This window comes from Salvelinus fontinalis, chromosome 21 (genome assembly GCF_029448725.1).
Source record: "Salvelinus fontinalis isolate EN_2023a chromosome 21, ASM2944872v1, whole genome shotgun sequence".
In the NCBI taxonomy this organism is placed as follows: domain Eukaryota; kingdom Metazoa; phylum Chordata; class Actinopteri; order Salmoniformes; family Salmonidae; genus Salvelinus; species Salvelinus fontinalis.
Genome location: NC_074685.1, coordinates 5,453,614 through 5,480,556, shown reverse-complemented (window position 1 = coordinate 5,480,556; position 26,943 = coordinate 5,453,614). Strand labels below are relative to the sequence as shown.

The 26,943-nt window shown below is 45.6% G+C and overlaps 1 protein-coding gene across 1 annotated transcript in view; it reads left to right on the top strand.

Annotated features, from left to right (window-relative positions):
- Window positions 1–26,943, top strand: part of LOC129818077 (YTH domain-containing protein 1-like) — a 43,556-nt gene extending 16,613 nt beyond the window's left edge. Inside the window, exons 6-15 of the mRNA XM_055873628.1 lie at window positions 1,145–1,253; window positions 3,272–3,389; window positions 3,711–3,795; window positions 5,644–5,813; window positions 10,135–10,214; window positions 11,741–11,777; window positions 22,699–22,741; window positions 23,507–23,572; window positions 24,269–24,427; window positions 25,961–26,943. Of these exons, the coding sequence (XP_055729603.1) occupies window positions 1,145–1,253; window positions 3,272–3,389; window positions 3,711–3,795; window positions 5,644–5,813; window positions 10,135–10,214; window positions 11,741–11,777; window positions 22,699–22,741; window positions 23,507–23,572; window positions 24,269–24,427; window positions 25,961–26,170 (1,077 nt within the window). The 3' untranslated portion in view covers window positions 26,171–26,943. The remainder of the gene's footprint in view (window positions 1–1,144; window positions 1,254–3,271; window positions 3,390–3,710; window positions 3,796–5,643; window positions 5,814–10,134; window positions 10,215–11,740; window positions 11,778–22,698; window positions 22,742–23,506; window positions 23,573–24,268; window positions 24,428–25,960) is intronic.

Genomic DNA, 26,943 nt, shown 5'->3' with positions numbered 1-26,943 from the left:
TCAGAGCCTGGTTCCTCTGGTCTACCCAGTACAGCCAGTAGAGGACTGGTCGCCCCTCAGAGCCTGGTTCCTCTGGTACAGCCAGTAGAGGACTGGCCCATCCCTCAGAGCCTGGTTCCTCTGGTACAGCCAGTAGAGGACTGGCCCATCCCTCAGAGCCTGGTTCCTCTGGTACAGCCAGTAGAGGACTGGCTCACCCCTCAGAGCCTGGTTCCTCTGGTACAGCCAGTAGAGGACTGGCTCACCCCTCAGAGCCTGGTTCCTCTGGTACAGCCAGTAGAGGACTGGTCATCCCTCAGAGCCTGGTTCCTCTCTACCCAGTACAGCCAGTAGAGGACTGGTCATCCCTCAGAGCCTGGTTCCTCTGGTCTACCCAGTACAGCCAGTAGAGGACTGGTCACCCCTCAGAGCCTGGTTCCTCTGGTCTACCCAGTACAGCCAGTAGAGGACTGGTCACCCCTCAGAGCCTGGTTCCTCTCTACCCAGTACAGCCAGTAGAGGACTGGCCATCCCTCAGAGCCTGGTTCCTCTGGTACAGCCAGTAGAGGACTGGCCACCCCTCAGAGCCTGGTTCCTCTCTACCCAGTACAGCCAGTAGAGGACTGGTCGCCCCTCAGAGCCTGGTTCCTCTCTACCCAGTACAGCCAGTAGAGGACTGGTCGCCCCTCAGAGCCTGGTTCCTCTGGTACAGCCAGTAGAGGACTGGCCCATCCCTCAGAGCCTGGTTCCTCTGGTACAGCCAGTAGAGGACTGGCCCATCCCTCAGAGCCTGGTTCCTCTGGTACAGCCAGTAGAGGACTGGCCCATCCCTCAGAGCCTGGTTCCTCTGGTACAGCCAGTAGAGGACTGGCTCACCCCTCAGAGCCTGGTTCCTCTCTAGGTTTCTTCTAAGGAGTTTTTCCTAGCCACTGTGCTTTGACTTCTGCTTTGCCCGGCTGTTTGGTTCTAGGCTGTGTAACGGTTAAGCATGTGGTGATAACTTCTGATGTGAAAAGGGCTTTAGTAAAAAAAGATTTAATTTCTGAATGTACAAAACACAAATTACCGCCCAAAATCGAATTGTCTGTTATTGTACACGGTACTGTTAACTGATGCTGAACACAAACAAACAAGTCAGCTGTTATATGTCGGTTGTTGTCTCCAGGGAGTGTGGTCCACTCTGCCCGTTAACGAGAAGAAGCTGAACGCCGCCTTCCATTCTGCCCGCAGCGTCATCCTGGTCTTCTCCGTCAGGGAGAGCGGAAAGTTCCAAGGTAAACAAGGCTACGTCTTAAAGGGGAATCCTATTCCCTATTAATAGTGCACTACTTTTCACTAGGAGCCTCGTTTTAGGAGCCACTAGGAGCCTCGTTTTAGGAGCCACTAGGAGCCTCGTTTTAGGAGCCACTAGGAGCCTCGTTTTAGGAGCCACTAGGAGCCTCGTTTTAGGAGCCACTAGGAGCCTCGTTTTAGGAGCCACTAGGAGCCTCGTTTTAGGAGCCACTAGGAGCCTCGTTTTAGGAGCCACTAGGAGCCTCGTTTTAGGAGCCACTAGGAGCCTCGTTTTAGGAGCCACTAGGAGCCTCGTTTTAGGAGCCACTAGGAGCCTCGTTTTAGGAGCCACTAGGAGCCTCGTTTTAGGAGCCACTAGGAGCCTCGTTTTAGGAGCCTCGTTTTAGGAGCCTCTAGGAGCCTCGTTCAAAGGTGCGCGGGCACAAATATGACTCTAAAGCTAGCGCGCGAGACGGTTTTCCCCCCACAAAGGTTTGGGATTGGTCCATTTTTTTGAACTCGACGGGGGAAAAGTGTGCGTATCTCCACACCAATCTCAGCTTGTTGTTGTTGATCAATTGTATTGCAACCAAATATAGTTTATTTTGAGGGAAACGGAGGTGTTGAACGCACAGTATTTATAATGACGGTAGGCTCATGATAATGCCGTCCAGACACGGTTGATGAGGCCCCCAGAGCCCTATTGTACTTCCTAACTAATCAATAACCTTTAGAAATCACGCAAGTACAAGGGAGGAGCCAAAACCTGCAGACCCCCCGGATCTTCCAGGAATTAACAGCCCTACCTTAGACAGCATTTTGATTTTCTATCTTGGATCACATCCCTGATGTTATCATGCTGTGCGGAGGTCGATGTACGCTATCGCCCCGCGCGGAGGTCGACCTGTATATGGGCCGTCCTCCTGTGTGTGTAGCGTACTGAATATGGTCCGTCCTCCTGTGTGTCCTGAATATGGTCTGTCCTCCTGTGTGTCCTGAATATGGGCTGTCCTCCTGTGTGTACTGAATATGGTCTGTCCTCCTGTGTGTAGTGTCCTGAATATGGTCTGTCCTCCTGTGTGTCCTGAATATGGTCTGTCCTCCTGTGTGTCCTGAATATGGTCTGTCCTCCTGTGTGTCCTGAATATGGTCTGTCCTCCTGTGTGGTGTGTCCTGAATATGGTCTGTCCTCCTGTGTGGTGTGTCCTGAATATGGTCTGTCCTCCTGTGTGGTGTGTCCTGAATATGGTCTGTCCTCCTGTGTGTAGTGTCCTGAATATGGTCTGTCCTCCTGTGTGTCCTGAATATGGTCTGTCCTCCTGTGTGTCCTGAATATGGTCTGTCCTCCTGTGTGTCCTGAATATGGTCTGTCCTCCTGTGTGTCCTGAATATGGTCTGTCCTCCTGTGTGTCCTGAATATGGTCTGTCCTCCTGTGTGTAGTGTCCTGAATATGGTCTGTCCTCCTGTGTGTAGTGTCCTGAATATGGTCTGTCCTCCTGTGTGTCCTGAATATGGTCTGTCCTCCTGTGTGTCCTGAATATGGTCTGTCCTCCTGTGTGTCCTGAATATGGTCTGTCCTCCTGTGTGGTGTGTCCTGAATATGGTCTGTCCTCCTGTGTGTCCTGAATATGGTCTGTCCTCCTGTGTGTAGTGAATATGGTCTGTCCTCCTGTGTGTAGTGAATATGGTCTGTCCTCCTGTGTGTAGTGAATATGGTCTGTCCTCCTGTGTGTAGTGAATATGGTCTGTCCTCCTGTGTGTAGTGAATATGGTCTGTCCTCCTGTGTGTAGCGTCCTGAATATGGTCTGTCCTCCTGTGTGTAGCGTCCTGAATATGGTCTGTCCTCCTGTGTGTAGCGTCCTGAATATGGTCTGTCCTCCTGTGTGTAGCGTCCTGAATATGGTCTGTCCTCCTGTGTGTAGCGTCCTGAATATGGTCTGTCCTCCTGTGGGTAGCGTCCTGAATATGGTCTGTCCTCCTGTGTGTAGTGAATATGGCCTGTCCTCCTGTGTGTGTAGGTTTTGCCAGGCTGTCCTCTGAGTCCCATCACGGAGGGTCTCCCATCCACTGGGTCCTGCCTGCTGGGATGAACGCCAAAATGCTGGGTGGGGTGTTCAAAATCCACTGGATCTGCAGGTAAACGCGCTGCTTCTGGCTTATCCTCAAAAGACGTGGGAACGTTCCAAATGGCACCCTATTCCCTATATAGTGCACTACTTTTGCCCCGGGGCCCATAAGGTTTGGGTCAAAAGTAGTGCACTGCATAGGGAGTTTTGCGTGCCATTTGGAACGCGTCTCATGTCTTTACTGGCATTGTGGTAGCAGCCAGAAATATGAATATGATGATTTTTTTGTTTCTTCAGCCAGTTCAGTGTTTTTGTCATCTCAGATCTGTTTTAAGACTTGTGCATCCCATGATCCGGTGTAAACGAATAATCTTAAATCTCTTGTTTTCAGACGGGAGTTACCGTTCACTAAAACGGCTCACCTCTCCAACCCTTGGAACGAACACAAACCTGTAAAGATCGGCCGAGACGGACAGGTAAACTTTCTTCATTTGTGAAAACTATCCTTGTCTTTTGGTTCTGCGTCGATCACGTTCTAGAGCTCGTCACTCTAGGATTGTGGGTTTGATTCCTGCTGGGGTCAATCATACAATCCATGTGTGCATACATTTTGTTAAGTTGCTTTGTATAAAAGCATCTACTGAATGGCATATGAGTGCGTTCGCTAAGTATTCAGAACCCCAGACTTTTTCCACATATTTTGTTTTACGTTATAGCCCGATCCTAAAAATAGATTAAATCGTTTTCCCACCTCATCTACAAACAATACCCCATAATGACAAATCAATAACATGTTCTGAGAAATATTAGCAAAAGAACAGAAACATCACATTTACATAAGTATTCAGACCCTTTACTCAGTACTTTGTTGAAGCACCTTTGGCAGCGATTACAGCCTCGAGTCTTCTTGGGTATGACGCTACAAGCTTGGCACACCTGTATTTGGGGAGTTTCTCCCATTCTTCTCTGCAGATCCTCTCAAGCTCTGTCAGGTTGGATGGGGAGTGTCGCTGCACAGCTATTTTCAGGTCTCTCCAGAGATGTTAGATCGGGTTCAAGTCCGGGCTCTGGCTGGGCCACTCAAGGACATTCAGAGACTTGTCCCAAAGCCACTCCTGCCTTGTCTTGGCTGTGTGCTTAGGGTCGTTGTCCTGTTGGAAGGTGAACCTTCGCCCCAGTCTGAGGTCCTGAGCGCTCTGGAGCAGGTTTTCATCAAGGATCTCGCTGTACTTTGCTCCGTTCATCTTTCCCTCGATCCTGACCAGTCTCCCAGTCCCTGCCGCTGAAAAACATCCCCACATCATGATGCTGCCACCACCATGCTTCACCGTAGGGATGGTGCCAGGTTTCCTCCAGACGTGACGCTTGGCCTTCAGGCCAAAGATTTCAATCTTGGTTTCATTAGACCAGAGAATCTTGTTCCTCATGGTCAGAGAGACTTTAGGGGCCTTTTAGCAAACTCCAAGCAGGCTGTCATGTGCCTTTTATTAAGGAGAGGCTTCCGTCTGGCCACTCTACCATAAAGGCCTGATTGGTGGAGTGCTGCAGAGATGGTTGTCCTTCTGGAAGGTTCTCCCATCTCCACTGAGGAACTCTGGAGCTCTGTTAGAGTGACCACCGGGTTCTTGGTCAACTCCCTGACTAAGGCCCTTCTCCCCCGATTTCACAGTTTGGGCGGGCGGCCAGCTCTAGGAAGAGTCTTGGTGGTTCCAGACTTTTTTCCATTTAAGAATGAGGCCACCGTGTTTTTGGGGACCTTCAATGCTGCATCAATGTTTTGGTACCCTTCCCCAGATCTGTACCTCGACACAATCCTGTCTCGGAGCTCTATGGACAATTCCTTCGACCTCAGGGCTTGGTTTTTGCTTTGACAAGCACTGTCAACTGTAGGACCTAATATAGACAGGTGTGTGCCTTTCCAAATCATGTCCAATCAATTGAATTCACCACAGGTGGACTCCAATCAAGTTGTAGAAACATCTCAAGAATGATCAATGGAAACAGGATGCACCTGAGCTCAATGTTGAGTCTCATAGCAAATGGTCTTAATACTTATGTAAATAAGGTTTTTCTGTCTTTAATTTAAATGTGAAACATGTCTAAACCAGTTGCTTTTTCGTTATGTGGTATTGAGGGGGGGGGGGGGGGTTATTTAATAAATGTTTTTGAATAAAGCTGTAACGTAACAATGTGAATGGGGTCTGAATACTTTCTGAATGCTCTGTATTATATATTTATATTTTCACACTAACTCTAATTGAGTTTTATCTACTAATCTGTCCCCTCTCCCCCCCCCCCCCCCCCCCCCTCCTCGGGACCGTCAGGAGATCGAACCGGGGTGTGGGATGCAGCTGTGCATGCTGTTCCCCCAGGACGAGAGCATTGACTTGTATCAAGTTATTCATAAAATGCGTCACAAGCGGAGGATGCCTTCGGAGCCGCGTTCTCGAGGGCGCCCGCCGCACAGAGAACCCGCCCGAGGCGACCCGGGAAGGTTAGAAATGTTCTTTGGACCTGCTAGTGAGCTACTTGTGTCGGCGTGACATGATGCCGGAGCAGGGTTCTGATCCGATGGTCTAACCGTCCCTCCCAGAATGTTCTCGTCACATCCCAGCGAAGAGGGAAACCGGCTGACATCCTCTGGGCTGTTGCTAAGGAACCCCGTACCACAGCTCCACAGTATCTATGGGCGGGGCCATTGCTAAGCCCAGTATCTATGGGCGGGGCCAGTGCTAACCCCAGTATCTATGGGCGGGGCCATTGCTAAACCCAGTATCTATGGGCGGGGCCAGTGCTAAGCCCAGTATCTATGGGCGGGGCCAGTGCTAACCCCAGTATCTATGGGCGGGGCCATTGCTAACCCCAGTATCTATGGGCGGGGCCATTGCTAACCCCAGTATCTATGGGCGGGGCCATTGCTAAGCCCAGTATCTATGGGCCGGGCCAGTGTTAACCCCAGTATCTATGGGCGGGGCCAGTGTTAACCACCGTATCTATGGGCGGGGCCAGTGTTAACCACCGTATCTATGGGCCGGGCAGGTGTTAACGACCGTATCTATGGGCCGGGCCAGTGTTAACCCCAGTATCTATGGGCCGGGCCGGTGTTAACCCCAGTATCTATGGGCCGGGCCGGTGTTAACCCCAGTATCTATGGGCCGGGCCGGTGTTAACCCCAGTATCTATGGGCCGGGCCGGTGTTAACCCCAGTATCTATGGGCCGGGCCGGTGTTAACCACCGTATCTATGGGTGGGGCCATTGCTAACCCCAGTATCTATGGGCCGGGCCAGTGTTAACCCCAGTATCTATTGGCGGGGCCAGTGTTAACCCCAGTATCTATGGGCCGGGCCGGTGCTAACCCCAGTATCTATGGGCCGGGCCGGTGCTAACCCCAGTATCTATGGGCGGGGCCATTGCTAACCCCAGTATCTATGGGCGGGGCCATTGCTAACCCCTGTATCTATGGGCGGGGCCAGTGGTAGTCGGCTGAGTGTGGCTTGTCTCTCTGCAGGTGACGGTGGTTAAATTCAATGTATAGAAACAGGTTTAGTTTGATCTCTCAATATAAGGATATTGATTTCATTTTCAATTTCATTTTGAACCGTCATATACTTAAAACCATTTTAAGTTGTAGTTGAGTTTAATACACCAATACATTGTCTTTTCGGTTGCTTGAATGAATTTGTCTAGATAAGTTGTTTTTAAATTTGTTTCCCGAAGCCTTTTTCTTTCAGGAGTATCCTGGGGAGTTAAAAACCCTAGTCATATATTGGACTTAGAAGGAGCCGTTCTATTTTAAACAGAAGATGGCACATGGATTTGAGGAGGGGGGGGGAGAATGATGATGCTGTCTTAAATGCTTCCAGAGGACTTTTCTCTCCCTCCATGGGCCATCTATTGAATATACATCACGTATACCTGTGGTGATATCTACACTACTGCTGTGTGTGCCCTGTAGCCTCAGAGTGGGAGGGGTGGGTGTCTATCTACAAAGCTGCTGGAAAGGGAGTAATAAAGCGTTGGAAAGTTCTGGAAAGCGGTAGGCCAAAGTGGGGGAAAAAGAATCGTTGGCCTTTGGGAGACCTGACGACAACCTAGAGCGCGAGAGAGAGAGAGAGGGCTTGGCTCTGCTGTGTGCTTCTCACTACTTCCTGTTTCAATGCTCCATTTACACCAGCAATCCAAATCCCCCAACATCCCCTCCAAGAAATCATATACCCGCAAAAAAAATAACATTTTGGCTAGCGGTCGGTCGGTCACTGCCCTCCCCCACAACCCAACAGGACTGAAGATGGTTGTGGTGCTGAGAGAGCCTGCCAGCCGTTCCTTGTTAAAATGTCTTCATCTGGAAGGAATGGCATCTGGTGGTAGGTGGTTAGGGGGTTAGGAGTGTTTCCTAAAGGACAGGAGTGTTTCCATACCCTAACCTAAAGGACTAGGTTAGGAGTGTTTCCATACCCTAACCTAAAGGACTAGGTTAGGAGTGTTTCCTAAAGGACAGGAGTGTTTCCATACCCTAACCTAAAGGACTAGGTAAGGAGTGTTTCCTAAAGGACAGGAGTGTTTCCATACCCTGACCTAAAGGACTAGGTAAGGAGTGTTTCCTAAAGGACAGGAGTGTTTCCATACCCAAACCTAAAGGACTAGGTTAGGAGTGTTTCCTAAAGGACAGGAGTGTTTCCATACCCTAACCTAAAGGACTAGGTAAGGAGTGTTCCCTAAAGGACGAGTGTTTCCATACCCTAACCTAAAGGACTAGGTTAGGAGTGTTTCCTAAAGGACAGGAGTGTTTCCATACCCTAACCTAAAGGACTAGGTAAGGAGTGTTCCCTAAAGGACAGGAGTGTTTCCATACCCTGACCTAAAGGACTAGGTAAGGAGTGTTTCCTAAAGGACAGGAGTGTTTCCATACCCTAACCTAAAGGACTGAGAATAAAGTAGGAGGAAACCCACTGGCAGAATGATACAAACCCACTCCTTCCCTTTTAAAGGCCTCAATGGACTGAGAATGACACCGCGAGGACGGGAAGTTCTAAGCCAAAAGGGGGGGGGGGGGGGGGGTCCGTCACCTTTTTTTGGTTTTTATAAAATGGCCGAAGTGAAGTTCATCCCCTGGTCTTTTCGTTTTCGATTGCAATGGACTGCATCAATCACCCTTATCAATCATCCCCCTTTGCCCTCGCAGCCCGGCCCCTCCTTGTAATGTCTTTGTGGCTGTAGACCCTAAACCATAAGATGGACTGTCTATATGAACTCTTTTTGATATCTTAATATATATGTCAACGGTAACAGGTCACAAAACTACAAGAACGCGGTATGTTACAATTTTACCCGGCTCTTTCCTTTTATTTCCCTGTAGACAGTCATTTATCCCAGCTGTGAAAACAAAACAAAAAAAACATTTCACTCTCTGGTTTTGATTTTGAATTGAACATGGAACGTTGTGTTGTGGAGTAATGATCATTCACTTTAGTGCTAAGGTGGTTATTGATGGCTAGTCAGAAGCTTTTAGAATAGAGGTCTAGCTCCCTATTGGAGACAGATGTTGCCTCAAACTATCCCCAAACAGGTAATATAACAAGGGTGCCACTTCCAATAGTTACAGTATTGTAAATATCCTGTTTGAGCTACAGAATGAGTTGAACTATCATCCGACCAATCTGAACAAAAACCTACTGGTCAATAATGTAACTGACCACAAGCAGTAAGATATCATTCAGAATATAATGTAACTGACCACAAGCAGTAAGATCTCATTCAGAATATAATGGTTGGTCAAGCAGTAAGATATCATTCAGAATATAATGTAACTGACCACAAGCAGTAAGATATCATTCAGAATATAATGTAACTGTCCACGAGCAGTAAGATATCATTCAGAATATAATGTAACTGACCACGAGCAGTAAGATATCATTCAGAATATAATGTAACTGACCACAAGCAGTAAGATATCATTCAGAATATATCATTCAGAATATAATGTAACTGTCCACAAGCAGTAAGATATCATTCAGAATATAATGTAACTGACCACAAGCAGTAAGATATCATTCAGAATATATCATTCAGAATATAATGTAACTGTCCACGAGCAGTAAGATATCATTCAGAATATAATGCAACTGTCCACAAGCAGTAAGATATCATTCAGAATATAATGTAACTGTCCACGAGCAGTAAGATATCATTCAGAATATAATGTAACTGTCCACAAGCAGTAAGATATCATTCAGAATATAATGTAACTGTCCACGAGCAGTAAGATATCATTCAGAATATAATGTAACTGACCACAAGCAGTAAGATATCATTCAGAATATAATGTAACTGTCCACAAGCAGTAAGATATCATTCAGAATATAATGGTTGGTCAAGCAGTAAGATATCATTCAGAATATAATGGTTGGTCAAGCAGTAAGATATCATTCAGAATATAATGGTTGGTCAAGCAGTAAGATATCATTCAGAATATAATGGTTGATTGATGCAGTCTGCTCATTATAATTGTATATACATGTTTAGTATTTTTTTTTTTTAAGAAGTATTTGGAAATAATGTCCAGATTCAATGAAATGCATCCTGAATTTTGCTCATAAATTAAGTTTCCCCCTTTATGGAGATGGATGAGATCAGAATGGTGATATGGCTTAAATCAATTTGTTTCTCAATCTGTCAATAGGTGATTTTTTTTTTTTCTTCATGTAAATGTTTTGGTGTGTAGATATGCTTTTCAGATGATACTAGATGTTTTAGACTGTTCTACTAGGACGCTGTGCTGTGGTGCTTGTCTCAATTGTTTACCTAATTCATGTAGGCGTCGGCCCGAGGAATATGACATTCGCAACAGGAAACGCCCGAGGATTGACTATCCGGCCGAGTTCCCACAGAGACCAGGTTACTATTACTACCATATGTATTGGTACAGCATGGAAATGTATCCCCTATGGCACCCTATTCCATATATAGTGCACTACTTTTGACCAGAGCCCTATGGCACCCTATTCCATATATAGTGCACTACTTTTGACCAGCGCCCTATGGCACCCTATTCCATATATAGTGCACTACTTTTGACCAGAGCCCTATGGCACCCTATTCCCCTATATAGTGCACTACTTTTGACCAGAGCCCTATGGCACCCTATTCCCCTATATAGTGCACTACTTTTGACCAGAGCCCTATGGCACCCTATTCCATATATAGTGCACTACTTTTGACCAGCGCCCTATGGAACCCTATTCCATATATAGTGCACTACTTTTGACCAGAGCCCTATGGCACCCTATTCCATATATAGTGCACTACTTTTGACCAGAGCTCTATGGCACCCTATTCCCCTATATAGTGCACTACTTTTGACCAGAGCCCTATGGCACCCTATTCCATATATAGTGCACTACTTTTGACCAGAGCCCTATGGCACCCTATTCCCCTATATAGTGCACTACTTTAGACCAGAGCCCTATGGAACCCTATTCCCTATATAGTGCACTACTTTAGACCAGAGCCCTATGGAACCCTATTCCCCTATATAGTGCACTACTTTTGACCAGGGTCCAAATGGCTCTGGTTAAAAGCAGTTTCCTAATATATATATATATATATATATATATATATATATATATATATATATATATATATATATATATATATATATATATATATATATATATATATATATATATATATATATATATATATATATATATATATATATATATATATATATATATATATATAATAGGGTAGGGTGCCATATATATATATGGAACTGGGAACTAGTAATTGTTTTGGTACCAGTCAATGTCAGTTATAAGGCCGAGCTGGACCAACGGGAACGTCGGCCGTGTGCAGTAGATCACCTGCTGGGTGTTGACGAACGGTTCTGATCAAACGTGAAGAAACGTCTGGAAATGAACAGGAAATGACGGCCATTGTGTTCAGAGGTGATAGTACGGCCGCATATGCACGGCCGACGTTTGTTTTGGTCCGTCTTGTCCTTTTTTTTATTGGAATGGTGTTTGAACGATAGAATGTGCTAATGAAAAAAAAATGCTTTTTTGAGTTTCCAAGTAAAGCTCATTTTGGATCCATACGAACAGAGTTCAGATCCAGATGACTGATGTTTTGCCTAGTTAACGTATTACTGTTAACAACTATCAGTTTACTGTAGTGGCAAGAGGTTAGATTTAATGTCCCAATTTCTGTGTGATATTTTCCTCTTTGGATGTTATGAATCAAGAGTAGGAGGTTGTAAGTGGCGACTCGTAGGTAAAGTATTGATTTGACTTATTGACTACTGATGTAACCGTGTTAGAACAAAACATGTTGAAAGGGCAACTTGTGTGTCTGTAAACACAGATGTTCCATAGGGACATGACTCACCAGTCGGAGTAAGTCATCTTTCTCTCTTTATACAGGCTTTATGCCAGTTCCACGTAACCCACCAGTTGACCGGTAAGTACCTGACATCACTCACCGTGGACCCCAAAATCTAAACCCTCTAGGCTCTAGTGTAGATCGATGACCGCGGGGACCCCAAAATCTAAACCCTCTAGGCTCTAGTGTAGATCGATGACCGCGGGGACCCCAAAATCTAAACCCTCTAGGCTCTAGTGTAGATCGATGACCGCGGGGACCCCAAAATCTAAACCCTCTAGGCTCTAGTGTAGATCGATGACCGCGGGGACCCCAAAATCTAAACCCTCTAGGCTCTAGTGTAGATCGATGACCGCGGGGACCCCAAAATCTAAACCCTCTAGGCTCTAGTGTAGATCGATGACCGCGGGGACCCCAAAATCTAAACCCTCTAGGCTCTAGTGTAGATCGATGACCGCGGGGACCCCAAAATCTAAACCCTCTAGGCTCTAGTGTAGATCGATGACCGCGGGGACCCCAAAATCTAAACCCTCTAGGCTCTAGTGTAGATCGATGATCGCTTCGGTTAGCTTCGCATTCCAGCTACGGCTTCATCTGTACTACGACGGTGGATGTCACTCGTCCGCCTGCCGCTAACTAGCAGTCTTGTAACTGCGTGTGTGTGTTTCGGTCATGGTTAGTCGAGCGCCAAACTCTTCATTGAGACAATGCTGAAACATCAATCCATGGGCAAGTCAGTGACACGTTTTCATTTGTGCCCGAAAACCAAATGAAAATGTATCTTGCAAATTAGAAGTGCCGTCTTTGTCCTATTACTTAGCCCCAATGCCGTCTTTATCCTATTACTTAGCCCCAATGCCGTCTTTATCCTATTACTTAGCCCCAATGCCGTCTTTGTCCTATTACTCAGCCCCAATGCCGTCTTTATCCTATTACTTAGCCCCAATGCCGTCTTTGTCCTATTACTTAGCCCCAATGCCGTCTTTATCCTATTACTTAGCCCCAATGCCGCCTTTATCCTATTACTTACCCCCAATGCCGTCTTTATCCTATTACTTAGCCCCAATGCCGTCTTTATCCTATTACTTAGCACCAATGCCGTCTTTATCCTATTACTTAGCCCCAATGCCGTCTTTATCCTATTACTTAGCCCCAATGCCGTCTTTATCCTATTACTTAGCCCCAATGCCGTCTTTATCCTATTACTTAGCACCAATGCCGTCTTTATCCTATTACTTAGCCCCAATGCCGCCTTTATCCTATTACTTAGCCCCAATGCCGCCTTTATCCTATTACTTAGCCCCAATGCCGTCTTTATCCTATTACTTAGCCCCAATGCCGTCTTTGTCCTATTACTTAGCCCCAATGCCGCCTTTATCCTATTACTTAGCCCCAATGCTGCCTTTATCCTATTACTTAGCCCCAATGCCGCCTTTGTCCTATTACTTAGCCCCAATGCCGTCTTTATCCTATTACTTAGCCCCAATGCCGTCTTTATCCTATTACTTAGCCCCAATGCCGTCTTTGTCCTATTACTTAGCCCCAATGCCGTCTTTGTCCTATTACTTAGCCCCAATGCCGCCTTTATCCTATTACTTAGCCCCAATGCCGTCTTTGTCCTATTAGCCCCAATGCCGTCTTTATCCTATTACTTAGCCCCAATGCCGCCTTTATCCTATTACTTAGCCCCAATGCCGTCTTTATCCTATTACTTAGCCCCAATGCCGTCTTTATCCTATTTATTTAGCATCAGGGTTGGCTAGGTTACTTTCTGAATTGTAATCATTAACGTAACTTTTGGATTACCCAAACTCAGTAAGGTAATCTGATTACGTTCACTTTTAGATTACTATCCCCTTTAAGAGACATTTGTCGTTTTCTAATGCATGGTACCAATTGAACGACATCTCTTGCAGGATAAATCAATGTTAAAGTTTAAATAGCTGGCTATATATGGATGTTAAATTGGGTTAGTTATGTAGGCTTCATCTAACCCATCACTTTCTACTACATTATAATAATATGATTAAATTACATCTTTACATTAAAAACCAAAGTCTATCAGAATTAGTCATTCCAATAAATGTTAAACCCCTTGATTTTCAAGAATAGGACTTGGAAATATGGAAGTATAGATCAGCCAAATTGTTTTACCTGAGCATAAAGCCAAAACTAGGAATGTTTTAGCCAGCCCTACTCTGTTGTTTATGATTTAGTTGGCATGGAGGGCTGATTGTGCTCATTGATTCAAGTTGAAAAATAAATGCTACGCTCATGGAATGGCTTTGAGCACTACTGAAAAGTGCTACTTACATGTGGAAAATGAATGTCTTATGCTATAGGGCCTATTTACCTTTTAGTTGGTGACACTTTGATACGTCCTTCAAGACGGTTGGAAAAGCATTCCTCATGAAGCTGGTTGAGAGAATGCCAAGAGTGTGCAAAGCTGTCAAGGCGAAGGGTAGCTACTTTGAAGAATCTAAAATATATTTTGGTTTAACACTTTTTTTGGTTACTACATGATTTCATAGTTTTGATGTCTTCACTATTATTCTACAATGTAGAAAATAGTTTTTTAAAAATAAAGAAAAACCCTTGAATAAGTAGGTGTCCAAAAATGGATGTAGCAACTACAGATAGACTTAAAGTGTGAGTTTGAGCATGTGTTCATTAGGCCATTTTTGTATTTTCTATTAGCGTAAATTAGATTGAGCAAATAAAAGCCAGACTTTTATTCCATAGGCTGTTTTCAAGAGCGCATTTTTCATTGACTATCCGCTGGTTTTAAAAACAATGATTGATAGGCACCTTAAACTCCTTGAATTCAACCATTTAATTGGGTTCAAAATACACATTTAGATTTTGGCCACAACAACCACAATTCGTTAGACACAAATAGCTAAATGAAAAAGCAGCAATTCACATCAATGCGTTATGTAGATATCAATAAGTGATATCCGAATACAGTACACGTATTCATACCGAACCTCATTGCTTAAAGTTTTTTTGTTGTTGATGCTAGTGGTTATATTAATATGGGATCTATAGCGTCCCACAACTGTCCCAGACTGTTTTGAATATTAATTTATTGCGTCGACTAGAATAGGACAACTTTTTTTTGTGCTGTGGTTCTACCAATATCTTCAATATGAGCCTCGGAATTGGATAAGGACGTGCACCGTTCGGTCCCCGACGTGTCTGTATTCACTCGTAGCCTGTGAGGAAAGACCAGTTACGTGATGGAGAGCCATGTGAGTGGTGCTTAGTAGCGCACAGCACTCAGGGGAGAAGGGAATTATCATGATTTATATTGCGGCCACTGGCCACAAAAGGCATGGATTTTTTTGGGGGGGGGGGGGGGGGACATTACACAAAGGGGATGTCTCCGGGAAATTCAAGGCATTATCAAAGTGCTTGTCAAATTGTGAGTGAGAGACTGATGAAGTGTGTACAGCCTGCGCCAAAACAACAAAGCAGAGCTCATGCCTATCATGCAACTTTTTTCAAGTCATCGTTAATGGCATCATGCAGCCTTGCAATGTGTTAAACATCCAAACATAAACTAAAGTTGCGTAAATAACTCTATTAAGCATTTAGGAGGACCTGTTTCTTTTAACCTTTCTTATTTATTCAGCTTTGTTCAATTGTATTCTTAATTCTATAAAATAATCTTGTCTGCTAAATGAACTAGTGCAGCCCCACAGCCACATGGCATAGTCAGATCAGGACCTGCTAAATGAACTAGTGTAGCCCACAGCCAGATCAGGACCTGCTAAATGAACTAGTGTAGCCCATAGTCAGATCAGGACCTGCTATATTAACTAGTGTAGCCCACAGCCAGATCAGGACCTGCTAAATGAACTAGTGTAGCCCACAGCCAGATCAGGACCTGCTAAATGAACTAGTGTAACCCACAGCCATATGGCATAGCCAGATCAGGACCTGCTAAATGAACTAGTGTAACCCACAGCCATATGGCATAGCCAGATCAGGACCTGCTAAATGAACTAGTGTAGCCCACAGCCAGATCAGGACCTGCTAAATGAACTAGTGTAGCCCACAGCCAGATCAGGACCTGCTAAATGAACTAGTGTAGCCCACAGCCAGATCAGGACCTGCTAAATGAACTAGTGTAGCCCACAGCCAGATCAGGACCTGCTAAATGAACTAGTGTAGCCCACAGCCAGATCAGGACCTGCTAAATGAACTAGTGTAGCCCACAGCCAGATCAGGACCTGCTAAATGAACTAGTGTAACCCACAGCCATATGGCATAGCCAGATCAGGACCTGCTAAATGAACTAGTGTAGCCCACAGCCAGATCAGGACCTGCTAAATGAACTAGTGTAGCCCACAGCCGTATGGCATAGCCAGATCAGGACCTGCTAAATGAACTAGTGTCGCCCACAGCCAGATCAGGACCTGCTAAATGAACTAGTGTCGCCCACAGCCAGATCAGGACCTGCTAAATGAACTAGTGTCGCCCACAGCCAGATCAGGACCTGCTAAATGAACTAGTGTAGCCCACAGCCAGATCAGGACCTGCTAAATGAACTAGTGTAGCTCACAGCCACATGGCATAGCCAGATCAGGACCTGCTCTATGAACTAGTGTAGCCCACAGCCAGATCAGGACCTGCTAAATGAACTAGTGTAGCCCACAGCCAGATCAGGACCTGCTAAATGAACTAGTGTAGCCCACAGCCAGATCAGGACCTGCTAAATGAACTAGTGTAGCCCACAGCCAGATCAGGACCTGCTAAATGAACTAGTGTAGCCCACAGCCAGATCAGGACCTGCTAAATGAACTAGTGTAGCTCACAGCCACATGGCATAGCCAGATCAGGACCTGCTCTATGAACTAGTGTAGCCCACAGCCAGATCAGGACCTGCTAAATGAACTAGTGTAGCCCACAGCCAGATCAGGACCTGCTAAATGAACTAGTGTAGCCCACAGCCAGATCAGGACCTGCTAAATGAACTAGTGTAGCCCACAGCCAGATCAGGACCTGCTAAATGAACTAGTGTAGCCCACAGCCAGATCAGGACCTGCTAAATGAACTAGTGTAGCCCACAGCCGTATGGCATAGCCAGATCAGGACCTGCTTAATGAACTAGTGTAGCCCACAGCCAGATCAGGACCTGCTTAATGAACTAGTGTAGCCCACAGCCAGATCAGGACCTGCTAAATGAACTAGTGTAGCCCACAGCCAGATCAGGACCTGCTAAATGAACTAGTGTAGCCCACAGCCAGATCAGGACCTGCTAAATGAACTAGTGTAGCCCACAGCCGTATGGCATAGCCAGATCAGGACCTGCTAAATGAACTAGTGTAGCCCACAGCCAGATCAGGACCTGCTAAATGAACTAGTGTAGCCCACAGCCAGATCAGGACCTGCTAAATGAACTAGTGTAGCCCACAGCCGTATGGCATAGCCAGATCAGGACCTGCTAAATGAACTAGAGTAGCCCACAGCCAGATCAGGACCTGCTAAATGAACTAGTGTAACCCACAGCCATATGGCCTAGCCAGATCAGGACCTGCTAAATGAACTAGTGTAGCCCACAGCCAGATCAGGACCTAACATTAAGACAACTCAGAGTACGCTATTCTGTTTCTTCTGAAATACACTACCTTTTCTTCATGGTTTAAAAAAAAATTAAATAAAACTTTTTTTTTTTTTTTGACCTGTCTAAAATAAATAATGTATGTATTGTGAAGGTGTAGACTATATTACATGGATTTATTAGACTTTTTAAAATGTAGATGTCCCAAAGGTCTTCATCAGTGGCTCTGTGTGGAAGCCAGGAGATGCTAAATGTGTTTGTTAATTAACTGTCATTTAAAAAAAAAAATTAAAAAAAAATATATATATATATATATATATAATAATAATGAAATAACTGACTTGCCTAACCTAACTCTAACCACTAGGCTACCTGCCGCCCCTCCACTCTAACCACTAGGATACCTGCCGCCCCTCCACTCTAACCACTAGGCTACCTGCCGCCCCTCCACTCTAACCACTAGGATACCTGCCGCCCCTCCACTCTAACCACTAGGCTACCTGCCGCCCCTCCACTCTAACCACTAGGCTACCTGCCGCCCCTCCACTCTAACCACTAGGCTACCTGCTGTCCCTCCACTCTAACCACTAGGCTACCTGCCGTCCCTACACTCTAACCACTAGGCTACCTGCCGTCCCTACACTCTAACCACTAGGCTACCTGCCGTCCCTACACTCTAACCACTAGGCTACCTGCCGTCCCTACACTCTAACCACTAGGCTACCTGCCGTCCCTACACTCTAACCACTAGGCTACCTGCCGTCCCTACACTCTACACTCTCTACACTCTCTGCAGGAACAGGGTTGGAGAGCCCATGGCATACAGAGTACTGGGTAGCTACTAGAACAGGGTTGGAGAGCCCATGGCATACAGAGTACTGGGTAGCTACATGAACAGGGTTGGAGAGCCCATGGCATACAGAGTACTGGGTAGCTGCAGGAACAGGGTTGGAGAGACCATGGCATACAGAGTACTGGGTAGCTGCAGGAACAGGGTTGGAGAGACCATGGCATACAGAGTACTGGGTAGCTGCAGGAACAGGGTTGGAGAGCCCATGGCATACAGAGTACTGGGTAGGAACAGGGTTGGAGAGCCCATGGCATACAGAGTACTGGGTAGCTGCAGGAACAGGGTTGGAGAGACCATGGCATACAGAGTACTGGTTAGCTGCAGGAACAGGGTTGGAGAGCCCATGGCATACAGAGTACTGGGTAGCTGCAGGAACAGGGTAGGAGAGACCTTGGCATACAGAGTACTGGATAGGAACAGGGTTGGAGAGACCATGGCATACAGAGTACTGGGTAGCTGCAGGAACAGGGTTGGAGAGCCCATGGCATACAGAGTTTGGGCGGGAATATCACCTGTGGCGTAACGAGTGAAAGCAGAGTTTTGGTGGTTGCCATAAGCAACCGTAGAATCCCAGCTGCTACTATAGTTAGTTCAGCTGCTCCTCTATGAACCGGAGTAGCCGACCCAGCATGCTCGGCGCTCTTTAATATCACGCCCCGACCCAGCATGATTTTACAATGGAAAGCGGCCTCCATTCCCCGTGCATACGGGTGACATGCTCCCCCCCCCCCCCCTATTTGATAATGGGCCATTTTCCCCCTAAATCCAAACAAATTGTACATATGAGTAAAGAAGAGATTAAATTGAGTATAGGTTGATGGGTGAAAAGGTGATCACTTGAGGCAAGGCACAAGCTTCTTTTATTTTTTTTTGCAACCTTTTTCAAATAGCCGATTTTGGTCGCATCATGCAGCCCATTTCTGTTTTGATTTCTAAGACATACTGAGGTTTGTAATCGTTCAATAATAAAGTTGCCAAATAACTCTAAATCTAATGTTTAGGACCCGTTTCAAATTATCACTTTGAGGCTCAACATAGCCACTTCATATGCGCACAAATACTATAAGATAATGTTACGGGGATTTATGAGCATTTCAGCTAAATGAACAAGTCTACAGTCTATATCATAGCCAGATAACATACAGTATCTAGTCTGATAAATGAACAAGTCTACAGTCTATATCATAGATAACATACAGTATCTAGTCTGATAAATGAACAAGCCTACAGTCTATATCATAGATAATATACAGTATCTAGTCTGATAAATGAACAAGTCTACAGTCTATATCATAGATAACATACAGTATCTAGTCTGATAAATGAACAAGTCTACAGTCTATATCATAGATAACATACAGTATCTAGTCTGATAAATGAACAAGTCTACAGTCTATATCATAGTCAGATAACATACAGTATCTAGTCTGATAAATGAACAAGTCTACAGTCTATATCATAGATAACATACAGTATCTAGTCTGATAAATGAACAAGTCTACAGCCTATATCATAGCCAGATAACATACTGTACGCCAACTCATATTCTGTTCTTCTGATATACATTTTCTTCAAATCATAAAGTTTCTTTAAACCTGCCTAAAATAATGGATTTATTGTGATGTTGTAAAATAAAGTGACTATTTTTTAAACGTAGATTTTACAGAGATCTGCATCAGTGGCTTGTAGGCTATGTGTGGAAGCTGGGAGATGTGTTGGTTAATTAACGGTAAATTACTGTGAGACCGGCAGTCATTTGTATGACAATATCCGGCTGACAAAATGTAATGACCGCCCTAGCCCTCCCCCTCCCTCTCTCCACCAATCCTTCCCTGGCCCTCCCTCTCTCCGCCAATCCTTCCCTGGCCCTCCCTCTCCACCAACCCTTCCCTGGCTCTCTACCAATCCTTCCCTCCCCCTCCCTCTCTCCACCAATCCTTCCCCGGCCCTCCCCCTCTCCACCAATCCTTCCCCGGCCCTCCCCCTCTCCACCAATCCTTCCCCGGCCCTCCCCCTCTCCACCAATCCTTCCCTGGCCCTCCCCCTCTCCACCAATCCTTCCCTGGCCCTCCCCCTCTCCACCAATCCTTCCCTGGCCCTCCCCCTCTCCACCAATCCTTCCCTGGCCCTCCCTCTCTCCACCAATCCTTCCCTGGCCCTCCCTCTCTCCACCAGTCCTTCCCTGGCCCTCCCCAGACATTAACTAGTAACTTCATTTCCCCAGGCGCTCCCCTCTCCCCAGACATTAACTAGTAACTTCATTTCCCCAGGCCCTCCCCTCTCCCCAGACATTAACTAGTAACTTCATTTCCCCAGGCCCTCCCCTCTCCCCAGACATTAACTAGTAACTTCATTTCCCCAGGCGCTCCCCTCTCCCCAGACATTAACTAGTAACTTCATTTCCCCAGGCGCTCCCCTCTCCCCAGACATTAACTAGTAACTTCATTTCCCCAGGCCCTCCCCCTCTCCCCAGACATTAACTAGTAACTTCATTTCCCCAGGCGCTCCCCTCTCCCCAGACATTAACTAGTAACTTCATTTCCCCAGGCGCTCCCCTCTCCCCAGACATTAACTAGTAACTTCATTTCCCCAGGCGCTCCCCTCTCCCCAGACATTAACTAGTAACTTCATTTCCCCAGGCGCTCCCCTCTCCCCAGACATTAACTAGTAACTTCATTTCCCCAGGCGCTCCCCTCTCCCCAGACATTAACTAGTAACTTCATTTCCCCAGGCGCTCCCCTCTCCCCAGACATTAACTAGTAACTTCATTTCCCCAGGCCCTCCCCTCTCCCCAGACATTAACTAGTAACTTCATTTCCCCAGGCGCTCCCCTCTCCCCAGACATTAACTAGTAACTTCATTTCCCCAGGCGCTCCCCTCTCCCCAGACATTAACTAGTAACTTCATTTCCCCAGGCGCTCCCCTCTCCCCAGACATTAACTAGTAACTTCATTTCCCCAGGCCCTCCCCTCTCCCCAGACATTAACTAGTAACTTCATTTCCCCAGGCCCTCCCCTCTCCCCAGACATTAACTAGTAACTTCATTTCCCCAGGCGCTCCCCTCTCCCCAGACATTAACTAGTAACTTCATTTCCCCAGGCGCTCCCCTCTCCCCAGACATTAACTAGTAACTTCATTTCCCCAGGCGCTCCCCTCTCCCCAGACATTAACTAGTAACTTCATTTCCCCAGGCGCTCCCCTCTCCCCAGACATTAACTAGTAACTTCATTTCCCCAGGCCCTCCCCTCTCCCCAGACATTAACTAGTAACTTCATTTCCCCAGGCGCTCCCCTCTCCCCAGACATTAACTAGTAACTTCATTTCCCCAGGCGCTCCCCTCTCCCCAGACATTAACTAGTAACTTCATTTCCCCAGGCGCTCCCCTCTCCCCAGACATTAACTAGTAACTTCATTTCCCCAGGCGCTCCCCTCTCCCCAGACATTAACTAGTAACTTCATTTCCCCAGGCCCTCCCCCCTCCCCAGACATTAACTAGTAACTTCATTTCCCCAGGCGCTCCCCTCTCCCCAGACATTAACTAGTAACTTCATTTCCCCAGGCGCTCCCCTCTCCCCAGACATTAACTAGTAACTTCATTTCCCCAGGCGCTCCCCTCTCCCCAGACATTAACTAGTAACTTCATTTCCCCATGCCCTCCCCAGACATTAACTAGTAACTTCATTTCCCCAGGCCCTCCCCAGACATTAACTAGTAACTTCATTTCCCCAGGCGCTCCCCCTCTCCCCAGACATTAACTAGTAACTTCATTTCCCCAGGCGCTCCCCAGACATTAACTAGTAACTTCATTTCCCCAGGCGCTTCCCTCTCCCCAGACATTAACTAGTAACTTCATTTCCCCAGGCCCTCCCCTCTCCCCAGACATTAACTAGTAACTTCATTTCCCCAGGCGCTCCCCAGACATTAACTAGTAACTTCATTTCCCCAGGCGCTTCCCTCTCCCCAGACATTAACTAGTAACTTCATTTCCCCAGGCCCTCCCCTTTCCCCAGACATTAACTAGTAACTTCATTTCCCCAGGCGCTCCCCAGACATTAACTAGTAACTTCATTTCCCCAGGCCCTCCCCTCTCCCCAGACATTAACTAGTAACTTCATTTCCCCAGGCGCTCCCCTCTCCCCAGACATTAACTAGTAACTTCATTTCCCCAGGCCCTCCCCTCTCCCCAGACATTAACTAGTAACTTCATTTCCCCAGGCCCTCCCCTCTCCCCAGACATTAACTAGTAACTTCATTTCCCCAGGCGCTCCCCTCTCCCCAGACATTAACTAGTAACTTCATTTCCCCAGGCCCTCCCCTCTCCCCAGACATTAACTAGTAACTTAATTTCCCCAGGCGCTCCCCTCTCCCCAGACATTAACTAGTAACTTCATTTCCCCAGGCGCTCCCCTCTCCCCAGACATTAACTAGTAACTTCATTTCCCCAGGCGCTCCCCTCTCCCCAGACATTAACTAGTAACTTCATTTCCCCAGGCCCTCCCCTCTCCCCAGACATTAACTAGGAACTTCATTTCCCCAGGCGCTCCCCCCTCCCCAGACATTAACTAGTAACTTCATTTCCCCAGGCGCTTCCCAGCTGGAGTGAGAAGAGATGTGTTCCTCAATGGGGTGAGTTCAGTAAATATACACAAAATAAAGGGAACACTGAAGTGTGATTGACTTGGAGTTACATTGTGTTGTTTAAGTGTTCCCTTTATTTTTTTGAGCAGTGTACTACATCACCAAAGGTATGTGGACACCTACTTGTCAAACATCTCATTCCAAAATCACGGCCATTAATATGGACTTGGTCCTCCCTTTAGTCCTATTAAAAGCCTCCACTCTTCTGGGAAGGCTTTCCACTAGATGTTGGAACATTACTGCGGGGACTTGCTTCCATTCAGCCACGAGCATTAGTGAGGTCGGGCACTGATGTTGGGGCGATTAGGCCTGGTTCGCAGTCGGCGTTCCAGTTCATCCCAAAAGTGTTCGATGGGGTTGAGGTCAGGACTCTCTGCAGGCCAGTCAAGTTCTTCCACACCGATCGACAGACCATTTCTGTATGGACCTCGCTTTGTGCACGGGGGCATTGTCATACTGAAACAGGAAAGGGCCTTCCCCAAACTGTTGACACACAGAATCATCTAGAATGTCATTGTATGCTATAGCGTAAGGGGCTCGAACGATGAAAAACAGCCCCAGACCATCATTCCTCCTCCACCAAACTTTACAGTTGGCACTATTCATTAGTGGCAGATAGCATTCTCCTGAATCCACTAATTTGAAAGGGTGTCCACATACTTTTGTATATGTTGTGTGTGTAGTCATTGATATTAACATAGAGTTAATTTGATTCAGTCCTATTGATATTATCATGTGGTTTGTGATCCCCAGTCCTACAACGATTACATGCGAGAGTTCCACCACACCATCGGGCCGCCTCCTCCTTGGCAAGGAATGGTATGTTCTAGAAGTTTGGTTCATAGAGCTATAGAGCCCTCTAAGTAATATGGTTTAATATAGACATAAGACTAAAATACCTATTAACGCTACCTGAGCAATACCTGTCTGGTTGAAACACGGTACAGTTTATCACCTGTTAATATGTGACACTGATCTGAGAAATACCTGTCTGGTTGAAACACGTTACAGTTTATCACCTGTTAATATGTGACACTGATCTGAGAAATACCTGTCTGGTCGAAACACGTTACAGTTTATCACCTGTTAATATGTGACACTGATCTGAGAAATACCTGTCTGGTCGAAACACGTTACCATTTATCACCTGTTAATATGTGACACTGATCTGAGAAATACCTGTCTGGTCGAAACACGTTACCATTTATCACCTGTTAATATGTGACACTGATCTGCTCCTGTCTGTATATTAGTCAATATTTTGGGTGAATAGTTCTCTGAAGTTTCATCATAGTCTCTATTGTTATTGGCTCATCTCTTCAGAAGACAATAGCTAATATTTATTTTGTTAAATTTACATGCCACACATTTTATATACACGGCTCTTCAATTGTTGTATACCGTAGTTACATAGCAAGAACTTTTTATTTTTAATTGATCCTACCTGCCATTATAAGAGGTTTTCTTGCCACTGATTTCATTCATAGTGTCATTTACAAACCATCTCCCCTGTAGGCACCGTACCCTGGGATGGAGCAGCCACCTCATCACCCGTTCTACCAGCACCATCCTCCTCCTCCCCAGGCACATCCCCCGTACACCGGGCACCACCCTGTACCACACGACGCCCGCTTCAGGGAGAAGAGAGTCGTACGGTCCTTCAGCTCTACCCTGGTACAGCTCCTTTCTGTCCTGGTTAACCTGTTTAGGACTGGAACCCCTCGCCAACAGCAAATTAAATTGCAGGGCGCCAAATACAAATCAAAGGAAATCTCATAAATCTAATTTTTCAAACATACAAGTATTAGGCATCATTTTAAAGATTAACATTCTCGTTAATCCAGCCGCAGTGTCTGATTTTCAAAAATGCTTTACAGCGAAAGCTCCACAAACGATTATGTTAGGTCACCACCAAGTCACAGAAAAAACCCAGCCATTTTTCCCGCCAAAGAGAAGAGTCACAAAAAGCACAATTAGAGATAAACTGAATCACTGACCGTTGATGATCTTCATCAGATGACACTCATAGGACTTCATGTTACACAATACATGTATGTTTTGATCGGTAAAGTTCATATTTATATCCAAAAATCTCATTTTACATTGGCGCGTTACGTTCAGTAGTTAAAAAACATGCTGTGAATTAGCAGAAAACCACATCTATTCACAGAAATACTCATCATAAATGTTGATGAAAATACGAGTGTTATACATGGAATTATAGATAAACTTCTCCTTAATGCAACTGCTGTGTCAGATTTTTTTTTTTAACTTTCCGGAAAAAGCGTAATCTGACTACGGCGCTCACAGCCCAAAACAGCCAGAAGAAATATCCGCCATGTTGCGCCGTCAACATTAGTCTGAAATAGCATTATAAATATTCACTTACCTTTGATGATCTTCATCAGAATGCACTCCCAGGAATCCCAGTTCGACAATAAACATTTGATTTGTTCCATAAAGTCCATCAATTATGTCCAAATAGCTTCTTTTTTTAGGGCGTTAGGTAAACAAATCCAAAAGCGCGTTCAGGTCCAGTCGGCCCAAAAGTTCAAAAAGTTATATTACAGGTCGAAGAAACTTGTCAAACTAAGTATAGAATCAATCTTTAGGATGTTTTTATCATAAATGTTCAATATTGTTCCAACCGGAGAATTCCATTGTCTGTAGAAAAGCAATGGAACGAGAGCTACCTCTCAAGTGAAAGCGCGTGACTGAGAACGAGGCTGTAGGCAGACCCCTTAGTCAAACATCTCTCAACCGGCCTCCCTTCACATGAGCAGCCTGAAATAACTTTCTAAAGACGGTTGACATCTCGTGGAAGCCTTAGGAAGTGAAAAATAACCCCACTGTGTATTCGATAGGAGCTGAGTTCAAAAACTACAAACCTCAGATTTCCCACTTCCTGCTTGGATTTTTTTCTCAGGTTTTTGCCTGCCATATGAGTTCTGTTATACTCACAGACATCGTTCAAACAGTTTTAGAAACTTCAGAGTGTTTCCTATCCAGTACTAATAATAATATGCATATATTAGCATCTGGGACAGAGGAGGCAGTTCACTCTGGGCACGCTATTCATCCAAAAGTGAAAATGCTGCCCCCTATCCCAAAGAAGTTAAATGTGTAGTGTACTATACATGGAATAGGGAGTCATTGGGGACGTAGCCTTTGTATAACCTGAACACCGCCATCTCTCTCCCTCTGAAGCATGACTATGACATGCGGGTGGATGACTTCCTGAGACGGACCCAGGCCGTGGTAACAGGTCGCCGCAGCCGCCCCCGAGAACGAGACAGGCAGAGGGAGCGAGAACGGCCCCGGGATGCCCGCCGGGACCGCGACAGAGACCGCGGACGCGAACGTGACCGAGAGAGAGACAGGATCAGGGACAGGGAGAGGGGGCGCTACAGGAGATAATCAGGGACTAACTAAATCAAATCAAACAGCACGTCCTGTGGTAGTTTCTCTGACCTAGTATTTTTATTTTTTCATTTTAATTTTTAATTTTTTTTCCCTCACATTTATTTTTTATTTTTAAAGAAGCTGAACTGTTCTGTTCTGAGTGATTGTGTTCTGTTCTACATCGTGCTGTGAAGTCGCCTCATGTCTATCATGCATGCAGTGTAACTGAACTAACTGGAGGGGGGGGGGGGGGGGTTAACAACCCAAAATACACATTTTTAGTTCATCTTATTTTGGAGGAGACGCGGTTAAGAGCATTTAACTATTTGGAGCTGGTTTTCGTTTCTTCTTCCTGTCCCCGACTTTCAGTTTTTAATGCCAGTCTTTTGCGTGTATTTTTTTTTTTTTTAAGAAGGGATTGATCCTGCACTTGTCACATTTTGTCTTTGTGCTGTTCATGATCGTACGTGGTTCAAATGAAGATCTCTACTAAAATTGTGTTGAATCTGACTGGCAGTGTTGTTGCCAGTCCCTCTTTTCGCCTTTTTTTAATTTCAAGCCATTTTGTTGTTGTTTTTTCTTGTGTTTGTCTGATCTGGAAGTAAAAAGCAATATTGTTGTTATGTCTAGATCAATCCCTTTTCCTTTCTGAAGTTTAAACCGAGATTCCAATCAGTGCTGGAAAGTTTAGAGAACCTGCAATGTTTGTCGGGGGCGGGGAATAAGGTATCGCTTGTCTTGGATGACTGTTTTGTACAAAAGAAAATTAAATACTATTGAGTGTTTTA